Source organism: Argopecten irradians, chromosome 3 (assembly GCF_041381155.1).
Source record: "Argopecten irradians isolate NY chromosome 3, Ai_NY, whole genome shotgun sequence".
Classification (NCBI taxonomy): Eukaryota; Metazoa; Mollusca; class Bivalvia; order Pectinida; family Pectinidae; genus Argopecten; species Argopecten irradians.
The window spans coordinates 12,148,533-12,168,402 of NC_091136.1; the positions used below are offsets into that span (position 1 = coordinate 12,148,533).

The following is a 19,870-nucleotide window of genomic DNA, read 5'->3' on the forward strand; positions in this document are numbered from 1 at the left end:
AAATATTAATTTCCAAGAACTACAAGTAATTAATGAACATTGACAGCATATAAAAGTTACATGACAATAAAAATCCATTTCGGAGGTATAAACGTCCACTATGGAAATGTCCGAGGCCTGTTTGATAACCAGTAGAGACTCGGTAGAGACTCTGAGGGGTCCATAGGAGACAACACTGTATGGGCTGGACAGATGTCACGAATATGGTGAATTAAATGTTCATCTTGTGCAGACTACAAATTGAGTCTAACCAGAACAGGCAGAGGACATAACAAAGCACTATAAACATCTCGATTTACGACTTTTACAAGTTCAGTCGCACCGAGACAGTTACAACGATGGGTCGGTGTCCCTCTGGTCCAATTGTACATAGCGTAGGACGAGAAGAGGTGGGAGCTCAGAGGGTACATTGCAATAAACGGAAGATCCTCTGAGGTTTAACTCTCGCAGTCAATGGAGTAACTATCACTTTTTTGTAGAATTAATCAAAGGATTATGTGAAGTCCTAATTGATGGAATTGCCATGACAATTTCGAGGTAGAAACTTTCATGGATAGGCTATCGTATGATCATTTCGGAGGCAAATATTATAATTTTTATCGTGTTTGATAAGGTATTATGAAATATTAAAAAGGAACAATTTTGACATGTGATTTAGACGTTAATGTTAGATCAGAGTGTAAGGGAAAAGCAGGAGGGACGTGAACAAAGACAGAGGTTGCGTGGCGGGCGGACACTGGGAGACATTAGATTTATGTGCTCTCCTGTATATTAAGGCTGTAGCAACCGGGGCTCACGCAAGCCACAGATTTATAATTATTCATTGTTCAAAAACAATGTCGCTAGGGTCTTAATCATTATCTCTCAATGATGGCGCTTGGCCTGTAATTAGCAGTGACACCATCTTGCATGACATCAAGGCACATAGCGACTGGAACCAAACACATGCTGCACCTGACAACCAAGATAATGTTCCTCGTGTCCTACAAAGTCTCGGTCCAGTTTGTTCTAGCTGGTACCACTCTATCAAGTCTGGGTCCATTCTGCCAGAGCTGGGACCACTTTGCTTCCATGGAGATTGCCATAGATGTGTACAGTATTGGTTTCCTTGGGTACACAGCATCCTCTTTATCTGGATATCCAGTTTTCCTTGGGTACACAGCATCCTCTTTATCTGGATATCCAGTTTTCCTTGGGTACATAGCGTCTTCTTTATCTGGATATCCAGTTTTCCTTGGGTACATAGCATCCTCTTTATCTGGATATCCAGTTTTCCTTGGGTACATAGCTTCCTCTTTATCTGGATATCCAGTTTTCCTTGGGTATATAGAGTCCTCCTTATCTGGATATCCAGTTTTCCTTGGGTACATAGCATCCTCTTTATCTGGATATCCAGATTTCCTTGGGTACATAGCTTCCTCTTTATCTTGACACCAAATTTTTGTGATATCAACAATGATGGTTCTCTTGGGTAAGAAAGTGATTTTAATCCATAGGATCAAAACGGTTTTCAGAAAAAAAGTAGAAATGCTATGGAATGTGATTCTTGTTTCCAAAAGGATTAAAAAACATTTCCTAAAAAAGGATGTTTAGAAAATATGATTTTTGTTAACCTTTAGGTTGATTTTCTCCATTATAGACTAATCGTTAACCAGATGGAGAAATGTCCTGGTAGACAAGTTTAATTGTACTTTACCAGGGCACAGACAAGCTGTACTGATAGAATGGCATGTATTTGTCACCTTTATAAGGCAATACAAAGTTTGATGCAACTTGGACATTTATTTATTGTCTGAAATCAAAGGGAATAATCATGTTTTGGCGGCAGTATCCGCTTATCTTCTATTTAAGTAGTTATTGGGTGTTACGGCTGAAACACGTTTACCATCATACTTAGAACTTCCTGCGGGTGGTCATTGTAACAACTATTACCGTTATTGCCTTTGAAATCGAAGGTCAAATAAGTTCACAATGTGTCGGGCTGTTAAACTCAGTCTGTTACTGGGGCACAAGTGTGGGGAAAAGCACCTCTCATAATTTGTAATTAAAATAGCTGCATTGATTGAGCGCTTGCATGTTGGACCCCATTTTATGTTTACAGGGTAATTGGCCATTGGTGGGCTATGCTCGGACCCGCAAATTTGAAAAATTGTCTGAAAAATGGCTGACATTAGTAATCAATCTGTCAAGATTTGCAACATCTCCGACACTTTATGGAATAATATAACAAAATGGCTTCTTAATAGCGCCAATCTCCCTGAATTTACCGGATACATTTGTCTCATCTGGCAGCACACGGCTACCGAAAGTTTTCAAGATTTTGACTGAGCCTTTTCGTCTGGTATCAAAAAGGAGAGGGGAAAGTTCAATATACAATCAATTTAATTATAATGTTGAAAACAATACATATAAGTAACCCGAGATAAAGAAGCCAGGGATCCTCAAGTCTTCATTGTATTCTACTGTATACAAGCCCGTTACTTAAGAGTTGTATATATTCCCTCATTGTATTTTCTCAGTTCATTTCATCAAGCTCATCTACCTTGTGGAATTTTTCTCTGAACAAAAGTGCAATAAATACTTCAGGTAAATTCATGTACAAGCGAGCTTCAGGTAAATTCATGTACAAGCGAGCGTACTTTATATTGTATAATGAAGTCACATGATTTATTATATAAAACATTAAACGAACTATAAATGATCTTGTTCAATGTTGTGTAATTATTTTCAGATTTTTTTCATAATATTTCCTTCGTGATGCTTTTTGATGGTTATTTATATACGACGTTATTGAATATCACCGGCATGTTTATCATTCTCTGTCAGTTCTCCACACTTAAACACCCATCTAAAGCTATTGGTATTCTCACCAAACGTTTTACTTTAACAGGAAGTTAGGCCGTTTCTAAATGATGTTTAAATATAGTCAACGATTGATCATTTTGCTTGAAAGCATTGTTATGCTCATGATTATAACTTTAAAATTTCTCACCCGATTTATGATTTTTGCTCGGTTTTATTGTCGAGTATCAGTTATTACTGATGATATTGCTCTCACATATAACTAATATAAGCTAGCAATGAAGTTGTATGCTGCCAAGAGCACATAACTCTTACTATAAAATGACAGAATATCTGGTATATATAATCGAACTCTTCAGAAATGTCTGATGAGGATTTATATTACTGGTGTATATAAAGAGGAGTGAATACTCTAACCTTGAAGGTTATACCATACAACCTTGATTGTAACCAAATATAATTGTAAAATCTTTAACTCTTCCTAAACTGAAAATGACTTCGAACAAATTCCAGATCATTGTAGCGGTAGTTGTAAGTGTCTCGGTCTGATGGTACAGTCTTTGAACAACACAGATTTCGACCTTCCTGAAAACTCTCCAAAAATGCTTCAAGTACATCTCGAGGAGCTGACAAGTAGATAAAAGTTTGAACTAGGTATTCTTAATTTAACGGGATTTAGCGTTAAAGGTCTTTGGACCTTTAGGAGGGTGACATTATTGTAAAACGATAACACAATGTGTGAAACCGATTTGTAAGAATGACTGAAATATATAAGTAATTGGCGTCTAGACCGTCTTCGCTACAAAGATTCAATCTACGATTGACACTGTAATCGACTGTAGAGTTTTCAAGTGGGGAGACATTGCAAACAACCACCACTAACATACAAACTTGTGGATTTCAATCTTTTCAAGGATTCTAAGGTCCTTTTCCTGGCCTCGTGGTTTGTGTTCTTTAAGTACATGACAATTTTTATGTTCTCAATGATACAAGGGGCCATGTAGGGTGCATAGAAGTGTTCCTCTGGTACTCTAAATCTTGTCTTAGCAATGATATAAGGGGTCTTGCAGAAATAGATGTCGGCATTCCAGAACTACTTGACAACTAAGTGGAGTGTTTAGTGCGAGTTTGCTTCAATAAACTTGTGAATTTGGTTGTAAACACACACTTTCTTTCGTTTTTAGTTTTCTTGCGAGATTAAATATTTATTTAATGTTAAAGTAAATATTGATCAGTATGCAGTTGTATGTAGGATTCAGCCAGATGCTATCTCTATAACTCCGACATCATTGCATCATAACTTTACTTCGTAGCGGTATTGATGGTTATTAAAAAGGTGCTCTTATACAGGAAGCTTTATAAGAAAAACCATTTGGACAAACCAAGCTTATGGAGATTTATAGAATGTAGATTTTTACACACATTTTGTAAAAAGCTTCCACCTTCCCTTCAAGCTAACCAGGCTACCAGCCACCAAAGAAACAAAGATTGCAGGTCAATGAGAAGAATGTTAAAAACTGGGAAAGGAAATTAAAAAAAGAAGGTAAATGAGAAGAATGTTAAAAACTGGGAAAGGAATTAAAAAAAGAAGTCCTTTATGTTGTCTTCTAACAATACATGTTATCAAACTTGACCGGTTAAAATGGCTTGTACATGTAAAAAGATAAAAAGGTAATGGAAAAATGAAATAACATTAGCACATAGATCAATGGGAAAGGATGTCTGCAAATGTTTAAATAAAATCTATTATAAAAATACAAATCCTCCTTGTTTTGGTCTATAATAAAAATAAATAAATGATTATTTTTTGTGTAAAGGACAAATGACAAAACAGATTAACTCTGGTTCACCTGTCGCTGTCTCACTTGAGTCGTAGGTATTTCCGTGATATATTGAACATTGACATTCAAGCTTCTCGGAGATCAGAAACACGATGCCAATTAAAAGATAGGCGTGCGAGATCTTTATACTTGTGTAAACAAATCCAGCCGACAGTCACAATTGTAAAGGTGTACAGTAATTGAAAAAAAAAATCAGAATTAAATTGTTATCAATAATCTTGGGATGTGGAACACTTTGCTATTGTATAAAACTATTAAATATCTTAAGGGCTCTAGTAAAATGAGCGAGACTTTGGAGGTTTTATCGTCAATCTGAGGTGGAGAGTTATAAGAGTAGGCCCGAGGCAGTTTATACAGAGGAAGTCCTCCTTTCCCATTAACACTTCTTTTCTTTTTCACGATATTGACAAATCTGTTTAATTGAAATGTAAAGTTCATGAGCTCTTTTGTTGTCTGTAAAAAGGCAGAGATCCTTCATTGATGTTGAAATGTCACACATATATTTTTGAGGGGTAAAGAGAGGGAGGGGGGGAGGCATGTAAGTGAAAGTCCTCCACTGGATTATTGTGTTGTACATCAAATCAGTGTTCTTCATGCGAGGTCTCGGAGTATCTTTGAACGTAATTTTAAAATTGTGTATTAAGGTGTCACGTACCAAATTACGATATATATTATGTATGATAGACTATAAGTGTCACTAGGATATTAATCCAGTCTTGACTAGAATATTTCCTATAATAACCTTTGATAAAACATATACACATATGTTTATAGAGGCATGCACCATACATAAAAGCCATTCCTTCATACTGCAGGCACGTACATGTAAGGTAGATAGTTACAAAATGGAAATTAAAGTCTCAACCTTGCTATTATTAAGAAAAGTAAAACGATGTAATCAGGGTCTGTTTCTTTACATGTAGTGCAACTCTAGCTATTTAAGGTTAGAGAAACCTGGATTAGTAATTATAAATGTGTGGTATTTGTAAGTTAAACCACTTTGTATTGTACGTGTGAAGTGATAGGCGTCAGTATAACAACATATGTTTTATAAGGTGACCTATTTTCAGGTGATAATGATATTTTGTTGAAAATTATATATTTTTCATCACTTGATAAAATCGTTATATGTTTCTAAGTCAATTGATATGATCAGCATCAAAGTTGTGTAGTGTTCCGGTACATTTAAAAGTGTGGTTAAGTTAGGCGGAACCAGGTTTTCACAGGTAACTAACGAGTTTAAGTCACAGGTGTTACATTTGCCTCACAATGTTATAGTGTAACTTTTTCACCTGGGTAAATATAAATCACAAACATACATACCTCACCATTTCAGCAACAGTTAGTCATACTTCAAATATGTCACTTATTTTATGATTATTAATAAAAAGTAAATTAATTTGATCTAGTTTGTAATAAATTTGAAATCCAAAGATTTTGTCACGGTTTCAATTTACACAGGCCTATACTTATATTGCCAATCTTTCTAGGTTAGTAAAATCATGTTATTTTAACTTAACAATGAACAATGTCAACAATTTGTCGCCATTTGTAGAAAATCATATATTACAGAAAGTGTATTTACTAAAGAAGCTTTTGACATTATATTTTATAAATGAAGAATAATTATATGGCTGTGAAATGTTCTAGGCAGATTGTACTTGATGACTCTATTTTACTTAAGGGGAAAGTAAAACATTGGTAATACAAAATAAACTGCATTGAGAACTTAAAAAGTGGAATGAAAATGACACATAAATTCTTCTCATGGTGATTGTAAAGGATTTATTAATATTGGGAGAAAATAATCATGATAGTTTCTACAAAGATGAAACAGATTTTAATTGTTTTGGTAAGGACTGAATTGTTAGAGCAGAAAGAATTAATGTTCTCTTTAATGATAAAGTAATTTACTCTATACTTGTGAGAAATAGAATATTATACTTGGGAGAAATAGAATATTATAATTTATAATAACATGAAAAACATGACTATCATACAATACCATAGAGAAATAAAATATCATACTCGTTGGAAACAATATATCATAATTAGAAAGCCAAATTCCGTACCTGTCCAAACACATTGGTTTTACCACCCAGGGATCCCACTTTGGTACAGAAGTACAACAAAGACCCCCAACAGTTTTATCAGGACCAACATGTCTCTTACATATACAAGTTGATATATCTGTAAATTTGTTAAATAAATAAAAGTTGAGATTTACAAGGGAGTATTTATCTTGTGTATTGTTATAATTTGTCATGTTTGCTTCTGATCTCTTTCTTTGTATGATGTTTATGATAACAAGAAGGAGATTCCTTCAGCAGATAAACAGGCCCATATTTCACTTTCTTCTCCGTGGTTAATGATACTGAGATTTTACCTAGATATATGATTGTGTAAGAGTTTTCATTTTTCACTTTGATCTATGTTGGATATGTCACCTGCACTATACTTATCTATCATGGGTCACTTTCAAGTTGCTAACTAATGAGAGATTTTCTGAAGATATCAAGTCCAAAGGTGTCCAAGGCATTCTTAGATCTTGTCATAAGTCTTTTATCATACTAATGGTCATCATTACGTGTGTCCGAACACAATAGTACGTGGACTGACCGTGTTTGACCGTCCCCTAGGTTGGCCACCTCAGTAGTTTTACCTGAGAATTTTACCTCGGTGCATGACTGTAAGTGGTTACAGGTGAGAAGTGAGGAACAAGAGTCAGTTGTAGTTTGTTACACACTTAAACCCTATCAAATGTCAAATAAATGAACCGGTATATTACAAGCCGAAGCCAAGATTGGATTTTAGTATCCTGTAGATATAACATTTAAATTTTATTAGGACTGATCAAATTCAAAAGATAAGTTTTACAAACTTCAACAACCGACCAATTCACAATTGAGCATAAAGAATTAGCTGTAATACTAAAAAAGAAATTTTGAAATTGACGAGTATTTACCGTTGATACACTGTAAGAGCTTAACATGTTGTACAGGAAATTGTTATGTAGGATAGTTGTAGGTGAGACATGCCAATGGGCATAGATGTCATATACCTGACAGTGTAAAACATTACTTGGTCTCACCTGTATACTTTTTACCTGTACCTTTGATGCTGCAGGCACAAATGCAGGTAGCACAAGTAGAAGGATACAGTGAGGGAATTCAATGATGCATGACCATTTCACAGTCCATTAAATGTTGATCTTGTTTCATAGAGTTATCAGCCTTAGGGAGATATGTAGAGTGAGAAACACTGATGTTATCGGGGTAGGTCAATTCTGTACTGTAATGGTCAGTGTGGCTATCTCATTACAATCAGATTACCCAGTCATGTCAGGCCAAATCACCATTTGTCAAAAACTCAGGTGTTATTATGGACACCTTGTCAGGTAAAAATTACAGTTGGTGGAGAAAACCTGTTGTAATGGCTGTAGTAGAGGTGTAACAGTGATCAGGTGTCATGTGATCCTCATCTCCGGACATTACTGACCACTGATACTGACCACTATAGGCCACTGACCTATGAGGATTATAATTGTGTGTATATTTATAGGGAAAAGTAACCAAACCTAAGGTAGGTCTGACATATATTAGACATGTAGGTGAATGTGCATTTATCAAATTCAATGCCAATAATTGAGCTGAAATACAATCTAAATTCTTCATCTTATCCATACAATAATGCAATTTAAAAAAAAAATATGTCTGCATGAAGACTGGCTGATATTGGTTCATTATTATTGTCTGTAAAACTATATGTAATTTGAGAGTTTTCCTATTTTGAACTAAAATGAACTTTAAATATATAGTGTATATATTTATACATGTTTATCATTTTATCTTTCAACTCTTTACAATACAACCTGCCTATACCCATATAGTATTAATGGTACTATCCAGTAACAATATGTAGATCAATCCACTATTTTCTTTAGGGGTGTGTACATTAATTGATTAATATTTATAATTGACCAGGGATAGCCCACCTAGAAATCTCTGATTGGTATGTTGTAATTTATTGCCGAGGCCCTCGTTAATTTTTTGTAGCAGTCCATTGTTGTTTGGTGTTTTGACGTAAGGTGTTCACGGTTTGATGGTCGAGATCATGTTGAAGTCTGGGTGTTAACTCCAAAATAGCGAAGGGTCTCCGACATGCCCGTGTATACCTGCTGGGATAACGAGGGAGTTTAAATACCTACCTGTATTTTCGTTAACGAGAGAGCTTTAAATTGGCCAGGTGAGAGGTATGATTGGTTTAGCTAGACGGTTCCTAATGTAATTGTTACCAGCATTTATGTAAGGAAAAAACTTGTACACCCTAACCACATGTAATGTTGAGTAACGAGCAGATTTATGAAGGAAGTGTTTAATGTGTTTGTATAGCTCACTGGACAAGGAGCTCATGGTCACTCAGTGGTCAGTTTATCAGCTGACCAGCACAGGGTTTGCTTTGGAATAACAAAAAATCAGACTTTTATCTGGAGTATAAACACATTTGAATCCACGAAAGCGTTAAACACACATTTTCTTTCTGGATTGTTGATTAGCAGGAATTATAATTTATCTGGTACGTTTTGACAGGTATGGGTTTTTACCTGACAGGTATTTGTTTACTAATCAATGTAAATCAGGGAGGTTTCTGTGTGCTATACAGTAAAGAATAATCCTGAGATTAGAGAGCAGAGGGCGGCTTATTGTGTAACATTACATAACACGATGGTTTCCTGTTTAGCCCTATAAACAAAGCCAGTGTGAGTAGGAGCCTGGTAGTCCACACACATCAATCTTTGATGAACATGCTATATTACCAAGAGATTTGTGGATTGTGATTGATTTTGGTCCTAAGACCACATTTTATGTATTTGGTCTACCTGTGTAAGTGTGGCTTACCTGGATAAATTAATGATTGTGTTTCACATGGATGTATATTTCTGAATCAAGGTAAGATATAATTTACTTTCTGATTTTCAGCAGTTTTTGCCTATATTGATTGACTGACAGTTCTGGTCCTGTCCATTGGTTGTTGGCTTTGAATCCCTTTAATCCTATTTCATACCTAGTGGCAGTATTTTAGGTGTGGATGCTCCGTTCTTTATTTGGTACCTGTAAATAAAGTCCTCTGATAATTTCTATCTTGTCTGTATTGATTAAGTTTGTCAGCTGTAGTTTATTTAATGTTTCCAGGTATCCGATATCCTGACAGGAGATTTATTTCATTATTTCAATCTGTGAAAATACCTGTGTTAACGAGGAAAAAGACACATAAATCAGATGGATGTCTGGTGTATGGAAATCAGGAGGGATTACCCAACAAAACCAACCATGTTCTGGGGTGTCGCAAAGACGGGGGTCTTCTAACAGGTCCTTGTCATACAGATCGGGATTAGCTATAAAAATATTGTAAGTGTATTGATCTATCGCAAACAGTTTAGGATTATCTAAAAATGGAATTCCAAACAAAAAGGTGAATGATTTATGGTAAAATGTACTTAGGTCACTAGCCCAAATCTCATGAATATTCTTTCTGCAGCCCAAGGAAAACTGCGTTTATATATCTGTATGGGTTTTAGAGGAAGTCTATGTTATATGACCAGATCTTTTTGGGCTTGAGGATTTCAGTACTGAAGCTTTTTCTTTTTCTTTACCTGATATATGCAAGTTAATATAGTTGGAAATTACTGGAATGGTGGATATGACAGAGAGCACTAATTAGGTAGTGCATGATGTTGTAAGACTTTTATGAATTAAGTATTTCGGATACTCAGAGAGTGGATGTATTGTCACACCTGTTGTTGATATCAAACAATGGACAGGTAGGTCGACTAACGATAGCTGACAAAAAATGCTGATTATCAATATCATGGTAAATTAGTAATTATAACTAGAGAATGAGAATAACTTGGCAATACTTTTTGTTAAAAGGTTATTGATGTTTTGTTATATAAAGGAGTTAGGGTAGAATTCGTACAGATTTCCAATTTTAATATTTGTTGTCTGTGTGCTAAGTGACAAGGAGTGTTTGTTTTAAGGCATTAATAAATGGTGTCATAAAAATATATTTGCATGGGACAAGAAATCTCTTTCAAAACATATAGAACATTATTGAATGGAAGATATTCGGAGAGTCAGGGTTTTTGTATTTATTTGTTACGATATTAAACTGAGTATTATTTACATTAAGAGAAATTGATAAACATTTGAAAGGATGGATCAATAACTGTCACTCCTAACAGATCGAGATAGAATCTCTCGGGTATTGCTGATGTACTTCACATGGTTTTCAGTATAAAAGATTTCCAATGCATGGATGACTTTAGTTCAATATCTATTTGTTCCTACTGAAATCCATTTATGTCGTATAATTGATAAACGTGGTCGATGTGAGGGAAATAATATTGTGGATGAAGAATAGAGAGTGCTGCATCATGAGGCGAATGGAGGATGAAAGGGGATAAGGGTTTTGATTAAAACAAGGAACGCGAGGTCAAACTAGACACTAACACATCGCAGAAATCAACAACAAATTTTGTCATTAGTGTCCATTATAATTAGAAGTCCTTTCATACTGGTCTTAAGAATTGATTTTTTTTTTTTTGTAATTTTAATGCAACCAGAAATAAATCTTGCCATGTCCGTCTATAAATGAGCTGGTGTACCCCTTCTCTAATGTAATATGATCAAATATATTTTAGAAATCAAATGGGTAGAAAATGGGTTATTAAAGATCATACAAAATGTTTTCTTCAATTCGAGAACTCCAATTCAGCATTACTTATTAAATATTTTGCTGTTGATACTATATCTTATGTTTTATAGTCTTGTAAAATTCAAGGTCAGTTTTTAGGGGTAAAAGTTACGAAGTTGCTGCTCAGGGTTCATGGGTCAAGGGTCATAGTTCAGGGATAAATGTAGGATCAGGGGATTGTGTTTTGGGCTTGATAACTGAAGGATGTTTTGTTGACAATTTGGAATATTTAATCTAAAAAAAAGTTTTTATGACAATATGGTATTGTTTAGAATTCTACAACAGATCGGCTTGATGTTTTATCTAAACAATGTGACAAGTTCCCCATTAACGCTCATCAGAAACTGATCTAACGAAAGCTTGAAGATTCCAACAGACATGCAGCAGATCCCATATGGCTGGTACAGATAACAAGCCTATAGAGAATACATGTTAAATAGCTTTAAGTGCTCAAATGTGTGCATATACAACTATCAAATACTGCCTGCCTGCTAACTGAACATGTCGGTATGTTTCTCTTCCTAGTAATTGTAACAGATCTTTTGTTTTCCCTTTCATTGTCGACTTGTGTCCTAATGTTATCAACACAATCCGTCTTCTCTTTTCTTCAGTGCGATCCCCATCATTGGAATATGTGTACAGAATAGGTTTAAAGTTTATATAACTTGCAGTCTAACAAAAACAGATGGCCAATTTGTTTTACAGTCTACATCGGTTTCTCTTTGGATAGATACCCTTCTTATGAGAAGTTCTAAACATTTTTTCCTTCAAATAATCATAAATCTGACTAAGCTTTTATTGACAGATGAACAGTTAAACACAGAATTAAATATTTTGACTTGTGAAAATTACTAGAAAGTTGAACCAGAGGCACTTGGTTTATGGTAGTGGGTTCTGTTTTGACGTTGAGAAAGTTGTCTGAAACCAGAGCAGATGAGATTTCAGGGCTTGCCATCTATCAGTTTCCACATCTCTGAGTTTGGGGGGAACTCAGGTGCAGAGAATAAATTGTGTGTTTATAAAGTTTGGAAATGTAGAGTGATAATGGCCAGAGAAATCAGAGGATATTTAGGAATATTTATGGTTTGTTTGGAGTGTGTTTTCAATTATTTTGTAAACACAGCGACTTATGGTCCCCTGAAGACAAAGTAGGTATGATGAAGATTTAGGATTATCACGGAAATCTTTGTGGAAGGAGGAAAATATCATCAAGTGGAAAAAAACCATGACATTGATGGAGGAGAAATATTGAATTTGTACTCTTTCAATTGAGATCTGTATCTTGAAGTGTGTGTTTTGAGGCTGCACATGAACTGACATGACTACTTAATGTAAGGGGTGAGGGGATAAAAACTGGAAATGGGACATCCTTATGTATATAGGTCACACAGGGGGAGGGGATCAAACCTAGGGATAGATCCTTAATATATAGGTCACATGGAGGGGGAGGGGGAATGAGGGATAAAAGGGGAGTTGTGGAATAGCAGGTTAGGTGGTGGATTGAAGGGGATGAAGGCCCCCTCCCCCATACAAGGCAGAAGGAACAAGTTAGGACCCAAGGCCAAATGGGCTTTTACCACTGTCTTGTCAAACATGAGGGTATAGTAGGAAAGGAGTAAAGAGAACCCTTCTCAGAAAGTGATGTCAACAGATGTTGATCAAAGGAAGAGAGAAAGTCACAGATACCAGCCACAAAATATTGTACTTTTCTGATCCATATCTTTAAGTACAAGTTAAGTGCAGAATTTCTGATGGGAAAAACATGGCTTCTTGTTGAGACGGCTACATGTGTGTGATATACCTTGATTCCAGGTCCCCACCAGTGTTGTGAATCGCCATTTCACCAAATCATACTACTATAGGCAATGGTCTATTTATGTGATGTATTTATAGATGGAAGGATTCATTCCAGAGAAAATTAGATCAATCCCAGACATGTTCAATATTTCATCGCCATCCAGGTTGATACAGGACTCCATATTGGTTGCCAAACTACTCTGAATCTTATCTGTTTTCCACAGAAATATGATGAACATATCTGAAGGTTTCTGATTTTATGTTGATTATCTTTGCTATTAAAGTCAAGTGTACATGTATGATTACTCCGAACTTGTCTGGCTGGCAGAAATCAGAGTCAATGAGTCTGTAAGGAAAACGAAAGTAGATTGGACCAAACCAAAGTAGATTGGACCAAACGTTACCCTGTGTATCCCTGATCTGATTAACTTTTTGGCATTTTTTAATCCATGGCAACAAACGCCAAGAGAATTGATGAAGCTAAGGACAATAATATTTTGCCTTATAGAAACCATGGTTACCATGGTATTGACATTGGAACAGTTCCAGTATGTCATGTAGATTATAAATAGCAATATAAGAATCAAATTTATGTAGAATTTGGTTACTAGGGAACCTTTTGTGATGTGGAAATTTGTTACCATTGAAACTCTAGAAATCATGGCATAGAAAGCTGTTAGTACATGTTAAATTTTCGAAGCATTTGCATCAGTATAAAATTACATAGCTCCTCTATGAATATTGAATAGTAGAGGGTTGTCATGGACATGCTCGGTCCTCGGAAACATATGACAACCATGGGATCTATATTCATATCTTTGGTTGGTTGTCATAGTACCTGGGTGGTATAAAGATTAGAAATTTATCAGTTTGATTAGATGATTAAAAATTTATTGTGTGTCTGGTAGAGAAACGGAAATGAATGTCATATGTTCTTTTGGAAAGCATGTGTATTTGCATGTTAGTGACAGCCATATTTTGTATATGTATAGGGTTTCTGTAGGTCTGTATTGAGTTGTTTTAGGTCCAAGTAATCATCCAGTATTAGCCTTGCTGGTCTGCTGGCTGGGTTTATCACCATCTAAATGAAGCAAGCAGCTAGGCTGATCTGGCCTGAGCTTGTCATGTTTCTGGCAAAAAGGATGCGATCTGGTGGCATCATGGCTAAATCAGCCACAGTGGCCTAACCATGGAGAGCTGCGAAATTGGCATGGTTCACATTAGAACTAATATCCTACAGAGGCAGTGTTTATTAAGAAATCTTTTCATGCAAATATTTTCACACATCTTGCCCTTCTATTGGGGCTGATGGTGTGATGTTGGGAAGATGTATACGGTCTGTGTAGAATTACATTCATTTAGCAGGAATATTACAAATGGAGCTGAATTACATTTCTTTTTGGCTGGTGAGCCACAATGTGTAGCGGGATGGGGAAGTGAAGAGGGGAATTTCAGTCGGGAGAAAGGAGGGGGAGATACTCCGCCCTCAAAGCTTACTGCATAATTACAAAAAGCTGATTACGACTGTGAACAAACGTACCATATACCATGTATAATTTCATCAAGATCAATTGTACGTTTGTAACAAATGTACCCAATTACACACTCTTACAAGCCTAGCCTGTATTCCTGATGTAATGTCCCCATCTATCTTGAGTGGTATATGTGGTGCTCCAAACACGACGGGAGAATTCATCACCAAACTTCTATATGAAGTTCGGTTTTGGTTAATGTTTGTGATGTTTCTTTGATATCCAGTGTAAACCGAAAGGTATAAACGTCGGCTGTGGTCAGAATAAGTAGAAACCTCTAGATGGAAAATTATTTGGAATTTTAGAATTATTATGAAAGTGATCTATCATCTCAAAGTAAGTCTTCAGCCTTTTCAAAGAAGGTAGAAGGATTAGGATGGGCACTTAATGGAAATGATGACGCAACGATATCAACAATATTCATCTCACAGTTCTCACTTTAGCATTAATAAAGCCAGAAAACAATTTTCCTCAAATATACCAACTTTTGTCTGTGTTGTTCTCACTAAGAATGAGTTGTCTCTGTTTTGATGTGTGTGTTTTTGTTTTGCAGGCTACCACAAGTTAGAGAGTAGAGACAGGATGCGAGTAGGACTGCCAGCCACACAGTAAACATGGTGGGGGCACGTTGGAGAAACGCCCACCTTCTGTATATCGGCAGTTTACTGTATCTGTGTGGAGGTAAGATAATCAAACACTTCCTTTTCTTTTTTATTCGAAAAAAAATGTCTATTGGCCCAGCTGCATGACGTGAGCTTCCTTCTTACCTTTTAGCAGAGAGGAAAAAAAAGGCCATCAATTTTAACATCTTCTCTTTCATCTGAATAAGATCTTCACAGAGAAGAATCCGTCTTAACTGCCCTGGAATAGTTATACGCTAAAGAGTTTAAAATCAAATTGGAGTAATTTACTCCACTCCCAAAGGCTCGCTTATAATGATGAGAACTGCAAGATGATATCAAATCGAACATAAATAAGGGAAATAATTGTACGAAACAAGATAAATTTCCTATAGAAGCTAATAGAACAAAGTTTTTTTTGTGTCTTTCCAACTGTTTTTATTATTATTTTTCATGAGAAGTATAAATATCTTTCAACATTTCTTAGTCATAGTTTGGCATTGTTATTGATCGATACATGTGTAGTTTGTAAACTGTAGACGATCAAGGGTTTTCCTGCTAGTATCTTAAGGCGTAATATCAAACCAGATTCATCTCCCGAAATGGAAGCAGGCTCAAGCACGCAAGGATGATTCCTCGTACCATGTGACCTTTATTTTAAATCTAATACGTGTTTATAAAAAAACACTTATTGCCATGGTAAATCAGAAATTGTTCTATATTCTACTAAGCCATAAATATGGTTTATCTTAAATGCAGGTCATTCATAAATGTTCACATAATTCCAAGTTGAAACAAACAAAACACGAGTATATGAAAGAAGAGATTCAAAGATCACATCATTTAAAGTTAATATTCTTAGTTCTGCTGGCCTGTCTGTGTAGGGTTTTATACTGTACAAACATGGGTATTTCAATCATCATATAAAGACAAAAATACTTTAGAAAAAAAACCTCATTAAATTGTGTTGTTATTGAACTTTGGACAGTGTGATCTTTAGGTGATTGATCTTGGGCGTATTTTGTGTTTACGTGGGGTTCTTTATTGTATTCTCTACAGTATGACGTAGATTGCATTCCATATCATTATTGTCAATTTCACACCCTATATAAAGACAAAAGATTTTAAATGTGAGATATCCGGGTTGAATTGGAAACACTTACATTTGATTTCAAATGAAGGGTAGGGATGTATAGATCCGCAGTCATGCATGAGTGACTTTGTAAAAGTGGGATGACCCATCCCACCCACTGGGAGATACTATACCGTTGTTGATCAAGTGACAATACAAAATTATCGTATCAGATACCCCAACATGAGGCTTATCTTTCCAATTTAAATCTGGTAATGTTTTCACGTAACTTTAACAAGTTTTGTTACTTTGTACTCTAGTTTGTCAGCACTTCATTTAGTGTAACTTAATCGAAGCACCGTCCAGATTCTTACCTACCATTGAAGAGTTCTGAGGACTTTGATTTCAATTTATCTCGGTATGTTAACTAAACGGTAAAACATCAATGTCAAAACGCTCTTTTTCTGGATGTGAATACACATTACCATTAAATATCAACTTCTAAAACGGGAATTTATCTCATCCAATTTATGTAAAGTTAACTAAATCATTAAATATCAACTTCTAAAACTCGGAAATCTGACAAGTCGACATGTCAGATTTAATTAGCATGCAGAATTTTTTTATCTTTCGACAATCTGGCAGTAAACGGTCCAGCTATATAGTTAAATGTATCATGTGTCCCTACCAGCTTGAAGTTCCAGAGCTTTAACTCAACCCAGACCTACAAATTTGAATACAAAATTTTCAAATTAGTATTTTGTTGCGTTTCAAGTATCAGTGTTCTCATAAACTTTGTTGAAATAAATCTTTTAAACGTTGACCAAAAAGGGTCAATGGCTTGCCCTGTAGCCGTATTTCCTTATGACGTTTAACATATTCTGAAAATGAGATTTTAAGATGTTTTTTGTGCCATGCACAGGAGCGTACAGAATAGTAGAAATCTACATCTACGTATAATTTTCTCCTCTATGAGACACTTTACAATGTTTTTTTTTTTAATTTCATATGATAATATTCTCTTTAACGAGAGGTTCAGTGACCAAACCATTATTAGACATATTGCATGTGTTCATTTCAAAGATAGATTTCAGTCGTGAATTTTTAAAAGCATTTGCCACCTGCCTTTTTTTATCTGATAATTGAATCAATTAAATTTATTAGAATATAATTTTTTTCAATCAAGACAATTTTCTAAAGTTGTCAATGTCATATTTAAAACTGATAAAATCTGTCGGTTCACATTGTCACCTTGTATGGTGTGTCAGTGTAGAAAAACTCAATACTGCTCCAAAATCATTTACTTGTAATAATTTTTACTGAAAATTTTAAAGTCAAATTTCAATAAACATTTTAATCAACTGACAGCCTTTAGATAGGTTTGCTATCATGCTCTTTTTATAGTTTTCGCTATCTTTCATTGCCTTGCTGTCGGGTGGAATGGTGTGAAATCACATAACATTGTTTTGATAGCAAAAACCTGTATTCATGCACCATATGTTGTGTAAAATCAAGGGAAATTCATTTTGACTTCTTCGCCTTATCAATTTGAAAAAAGTTCGTAAAATTAACGGGTGAGAATGGGAAACACGTTGGTTGATGGAGAGATTGTTACACTTTCTACTAACGAGGAGGAAATATATGGAGGTGTTTATTACAACGTAATCTCCAGCAAAAATCGTGTATCATGTACACATCAGTCCGACTCTGGGGTTGAGCGTCTGCAAATCTTTATCAGTAGAAGTCATCCAGTGCATTCAAGGCATTAAATATTTATAAATTGTATCATAGAAAATTAACAAATTGAAATTTCGTAAGGACGGCCTAGCCATGTCTCTTTGTGGTTATAGTATCCCCTGGTACGCAGTGGAATTTTTACTATGATTTTCATATCAACATCTACCATCTGCCATAGGTGTCTCTCTATATATTTTATTCATATTATTAAGAAAAAAAAATGCAACAAAAATCAGGAAATTCAGTCAGGATTGCTGTTATGATCGAGACTCGACTTTTTGTATTTTGAGGGAGTGATATACCACCTAATAGATCATAGATAAGTGAATTTAAAACACATGATATACTCATAATAATGTACATGTTGATTCAGCCATTTTAAATTTTTAGTAGTATGTTAATCTGGGTTTGGTGACTGTTAGGCTGGGCCGTTCCCTTGAGCATGATTAGTAAATGGCTGTGATTCACTGGCCCTTACTATTCAGCTTTTCACCACAGGTTTTTATTGAAAATTTGACTATTATTGGTACAGGTATTTCAAATATCTATGGTGTTTTAGACAATGTTGTCAACCCCCCCCTGCTGAGAGGTATAGCTAATTATAGAACCATCCCAGTCCTAACACAAACAATGACTGAATGATTAACTTAGCACAGGACATAGTTGGTCATCATAAGCTAATGATAGAACTGTGTTCACAATGACTTCATAGGAAGTGAATTTTTCAGATTCCTGTGAAAGTAATATGAAAAATATTACTAACATAATAACAGAATTTTTTTTTTCTATATATACATATAGCTTGTATGGGAATTCGAATAACACACCCGTTTTTCTGAAATTAATGAATGAATTATATCTCAACATATTTTGATATCTTGCACTCTTCACGGTTTTCACCTTCGTAATAGTTTTTAATTAAACAGTATTAGATTTAAATGGAAATTTAAAAGTTGAAGATTTAAATCTTTTGAATTCTGTTAATTTCTTACAATTAAATCATTAATTATGATTAAATTTTCACTTCAAAAGATCTTTTCTTTAGATTAAATAAGTAGTAGTATTTGACCCTGTGACAGCTCATCTTTTCATTCATGTTATTTCAAAAAGAATTTTCTCCAATATTCTGGAGGGTAATTAGAATAATTATGTAGGTTATTACGCACAGAATTGGCATGATACTCTAAATGGTTTGTTGTATATAGTAGTACTTGTCCTTTTAGTAAGTGCAGTGGTCCACAAACCCCACACATTCAGAGCGTCTTTCCACATTTGTCTTGTCATTACAACTGTTAAATTCAACGTTTTTGTTGATTCCGTTAAAAATCGAATCTATGGCAAAGCTAGAAGGCTGCAAGCTCACATACTCTTCAAACCAGTGTTGAGGGAATGTAAATTTTGTTGTGACAGTATTTGTATACAAGATTTGGAATTTTAGCAGTGATATATAATTATTGTTTTGTGTCCCCAACATGGTAGCTGGGAGATTATAGGCCTCTACCAAATCTAATGACATCTGGTGTGCGTTTGTAATGGAAGCGGGTTGGTTCTCTAGACAGTGACAAAGATTAAGATATAAATACTTAAGTCTGTACCCTTGACGTTATTGAAGTTTTAATTAATGTGTCCGGTTACGATCAGCATATTATAAATGATTGTCAAATTACAGGCTACTAAAAGTCTGAAGCTTTTTATCCATTATCTAAGAGGGAGGAC

The 19,870-nt window shown here is 35.1% G+C and overlaps 2 protein-coding genes across 9 annotated transcripts in view; one reads left to right on the forward strand and one right to left on the reverse strand.

Moving 5' to 3' along the window:
• Positions 1 to 19,870, forward strand: part of LOC138317559 (roundabout homolog 2-like) — a 109,142-nt gene that overhangs the window by 21,167 nt on the left and 68,105 nt on the right. For 6 of the 8 annotated variants that reach the window (XM_069259315.1, XM_069259320.1, XM_069259313.1 and 3 more), the window contains exon 2: positions 15,279 to 15,406. In XM_069259315.1, the coding sequence (XP_069115416.1) occupies positions 15,340 to 15,406 (67 nt within the window). In that variant the 5' untranslated portion in view covers positions 15,279 to 15,339. The other 2 variants (XM_069259316.1, XM_069259314.1) reach the window with 2 other exon arrangements.
• On the reverse strand, positions 984 to 1,412 carry LOC138319474 (neurofilament heavy polypeptide-like). The gene has a single exon (XM_069262629.1). It carries the CDS (start codon positions 1,410 to 1,412, stop codon positions 984 to 986), a length of 429 nt encoding a protein of 142 aa, XP_069118730.1.

What these genes read in the sequence shown, in the direction of transcription:
- LOC138319474 (XM_069262629.1), bottom strand. Translation starts at nt 1,412, where the DNA reads ATGTACCCAAGGAAATCTGGATATCCAGATAAAGAGGATGCTATGTAC.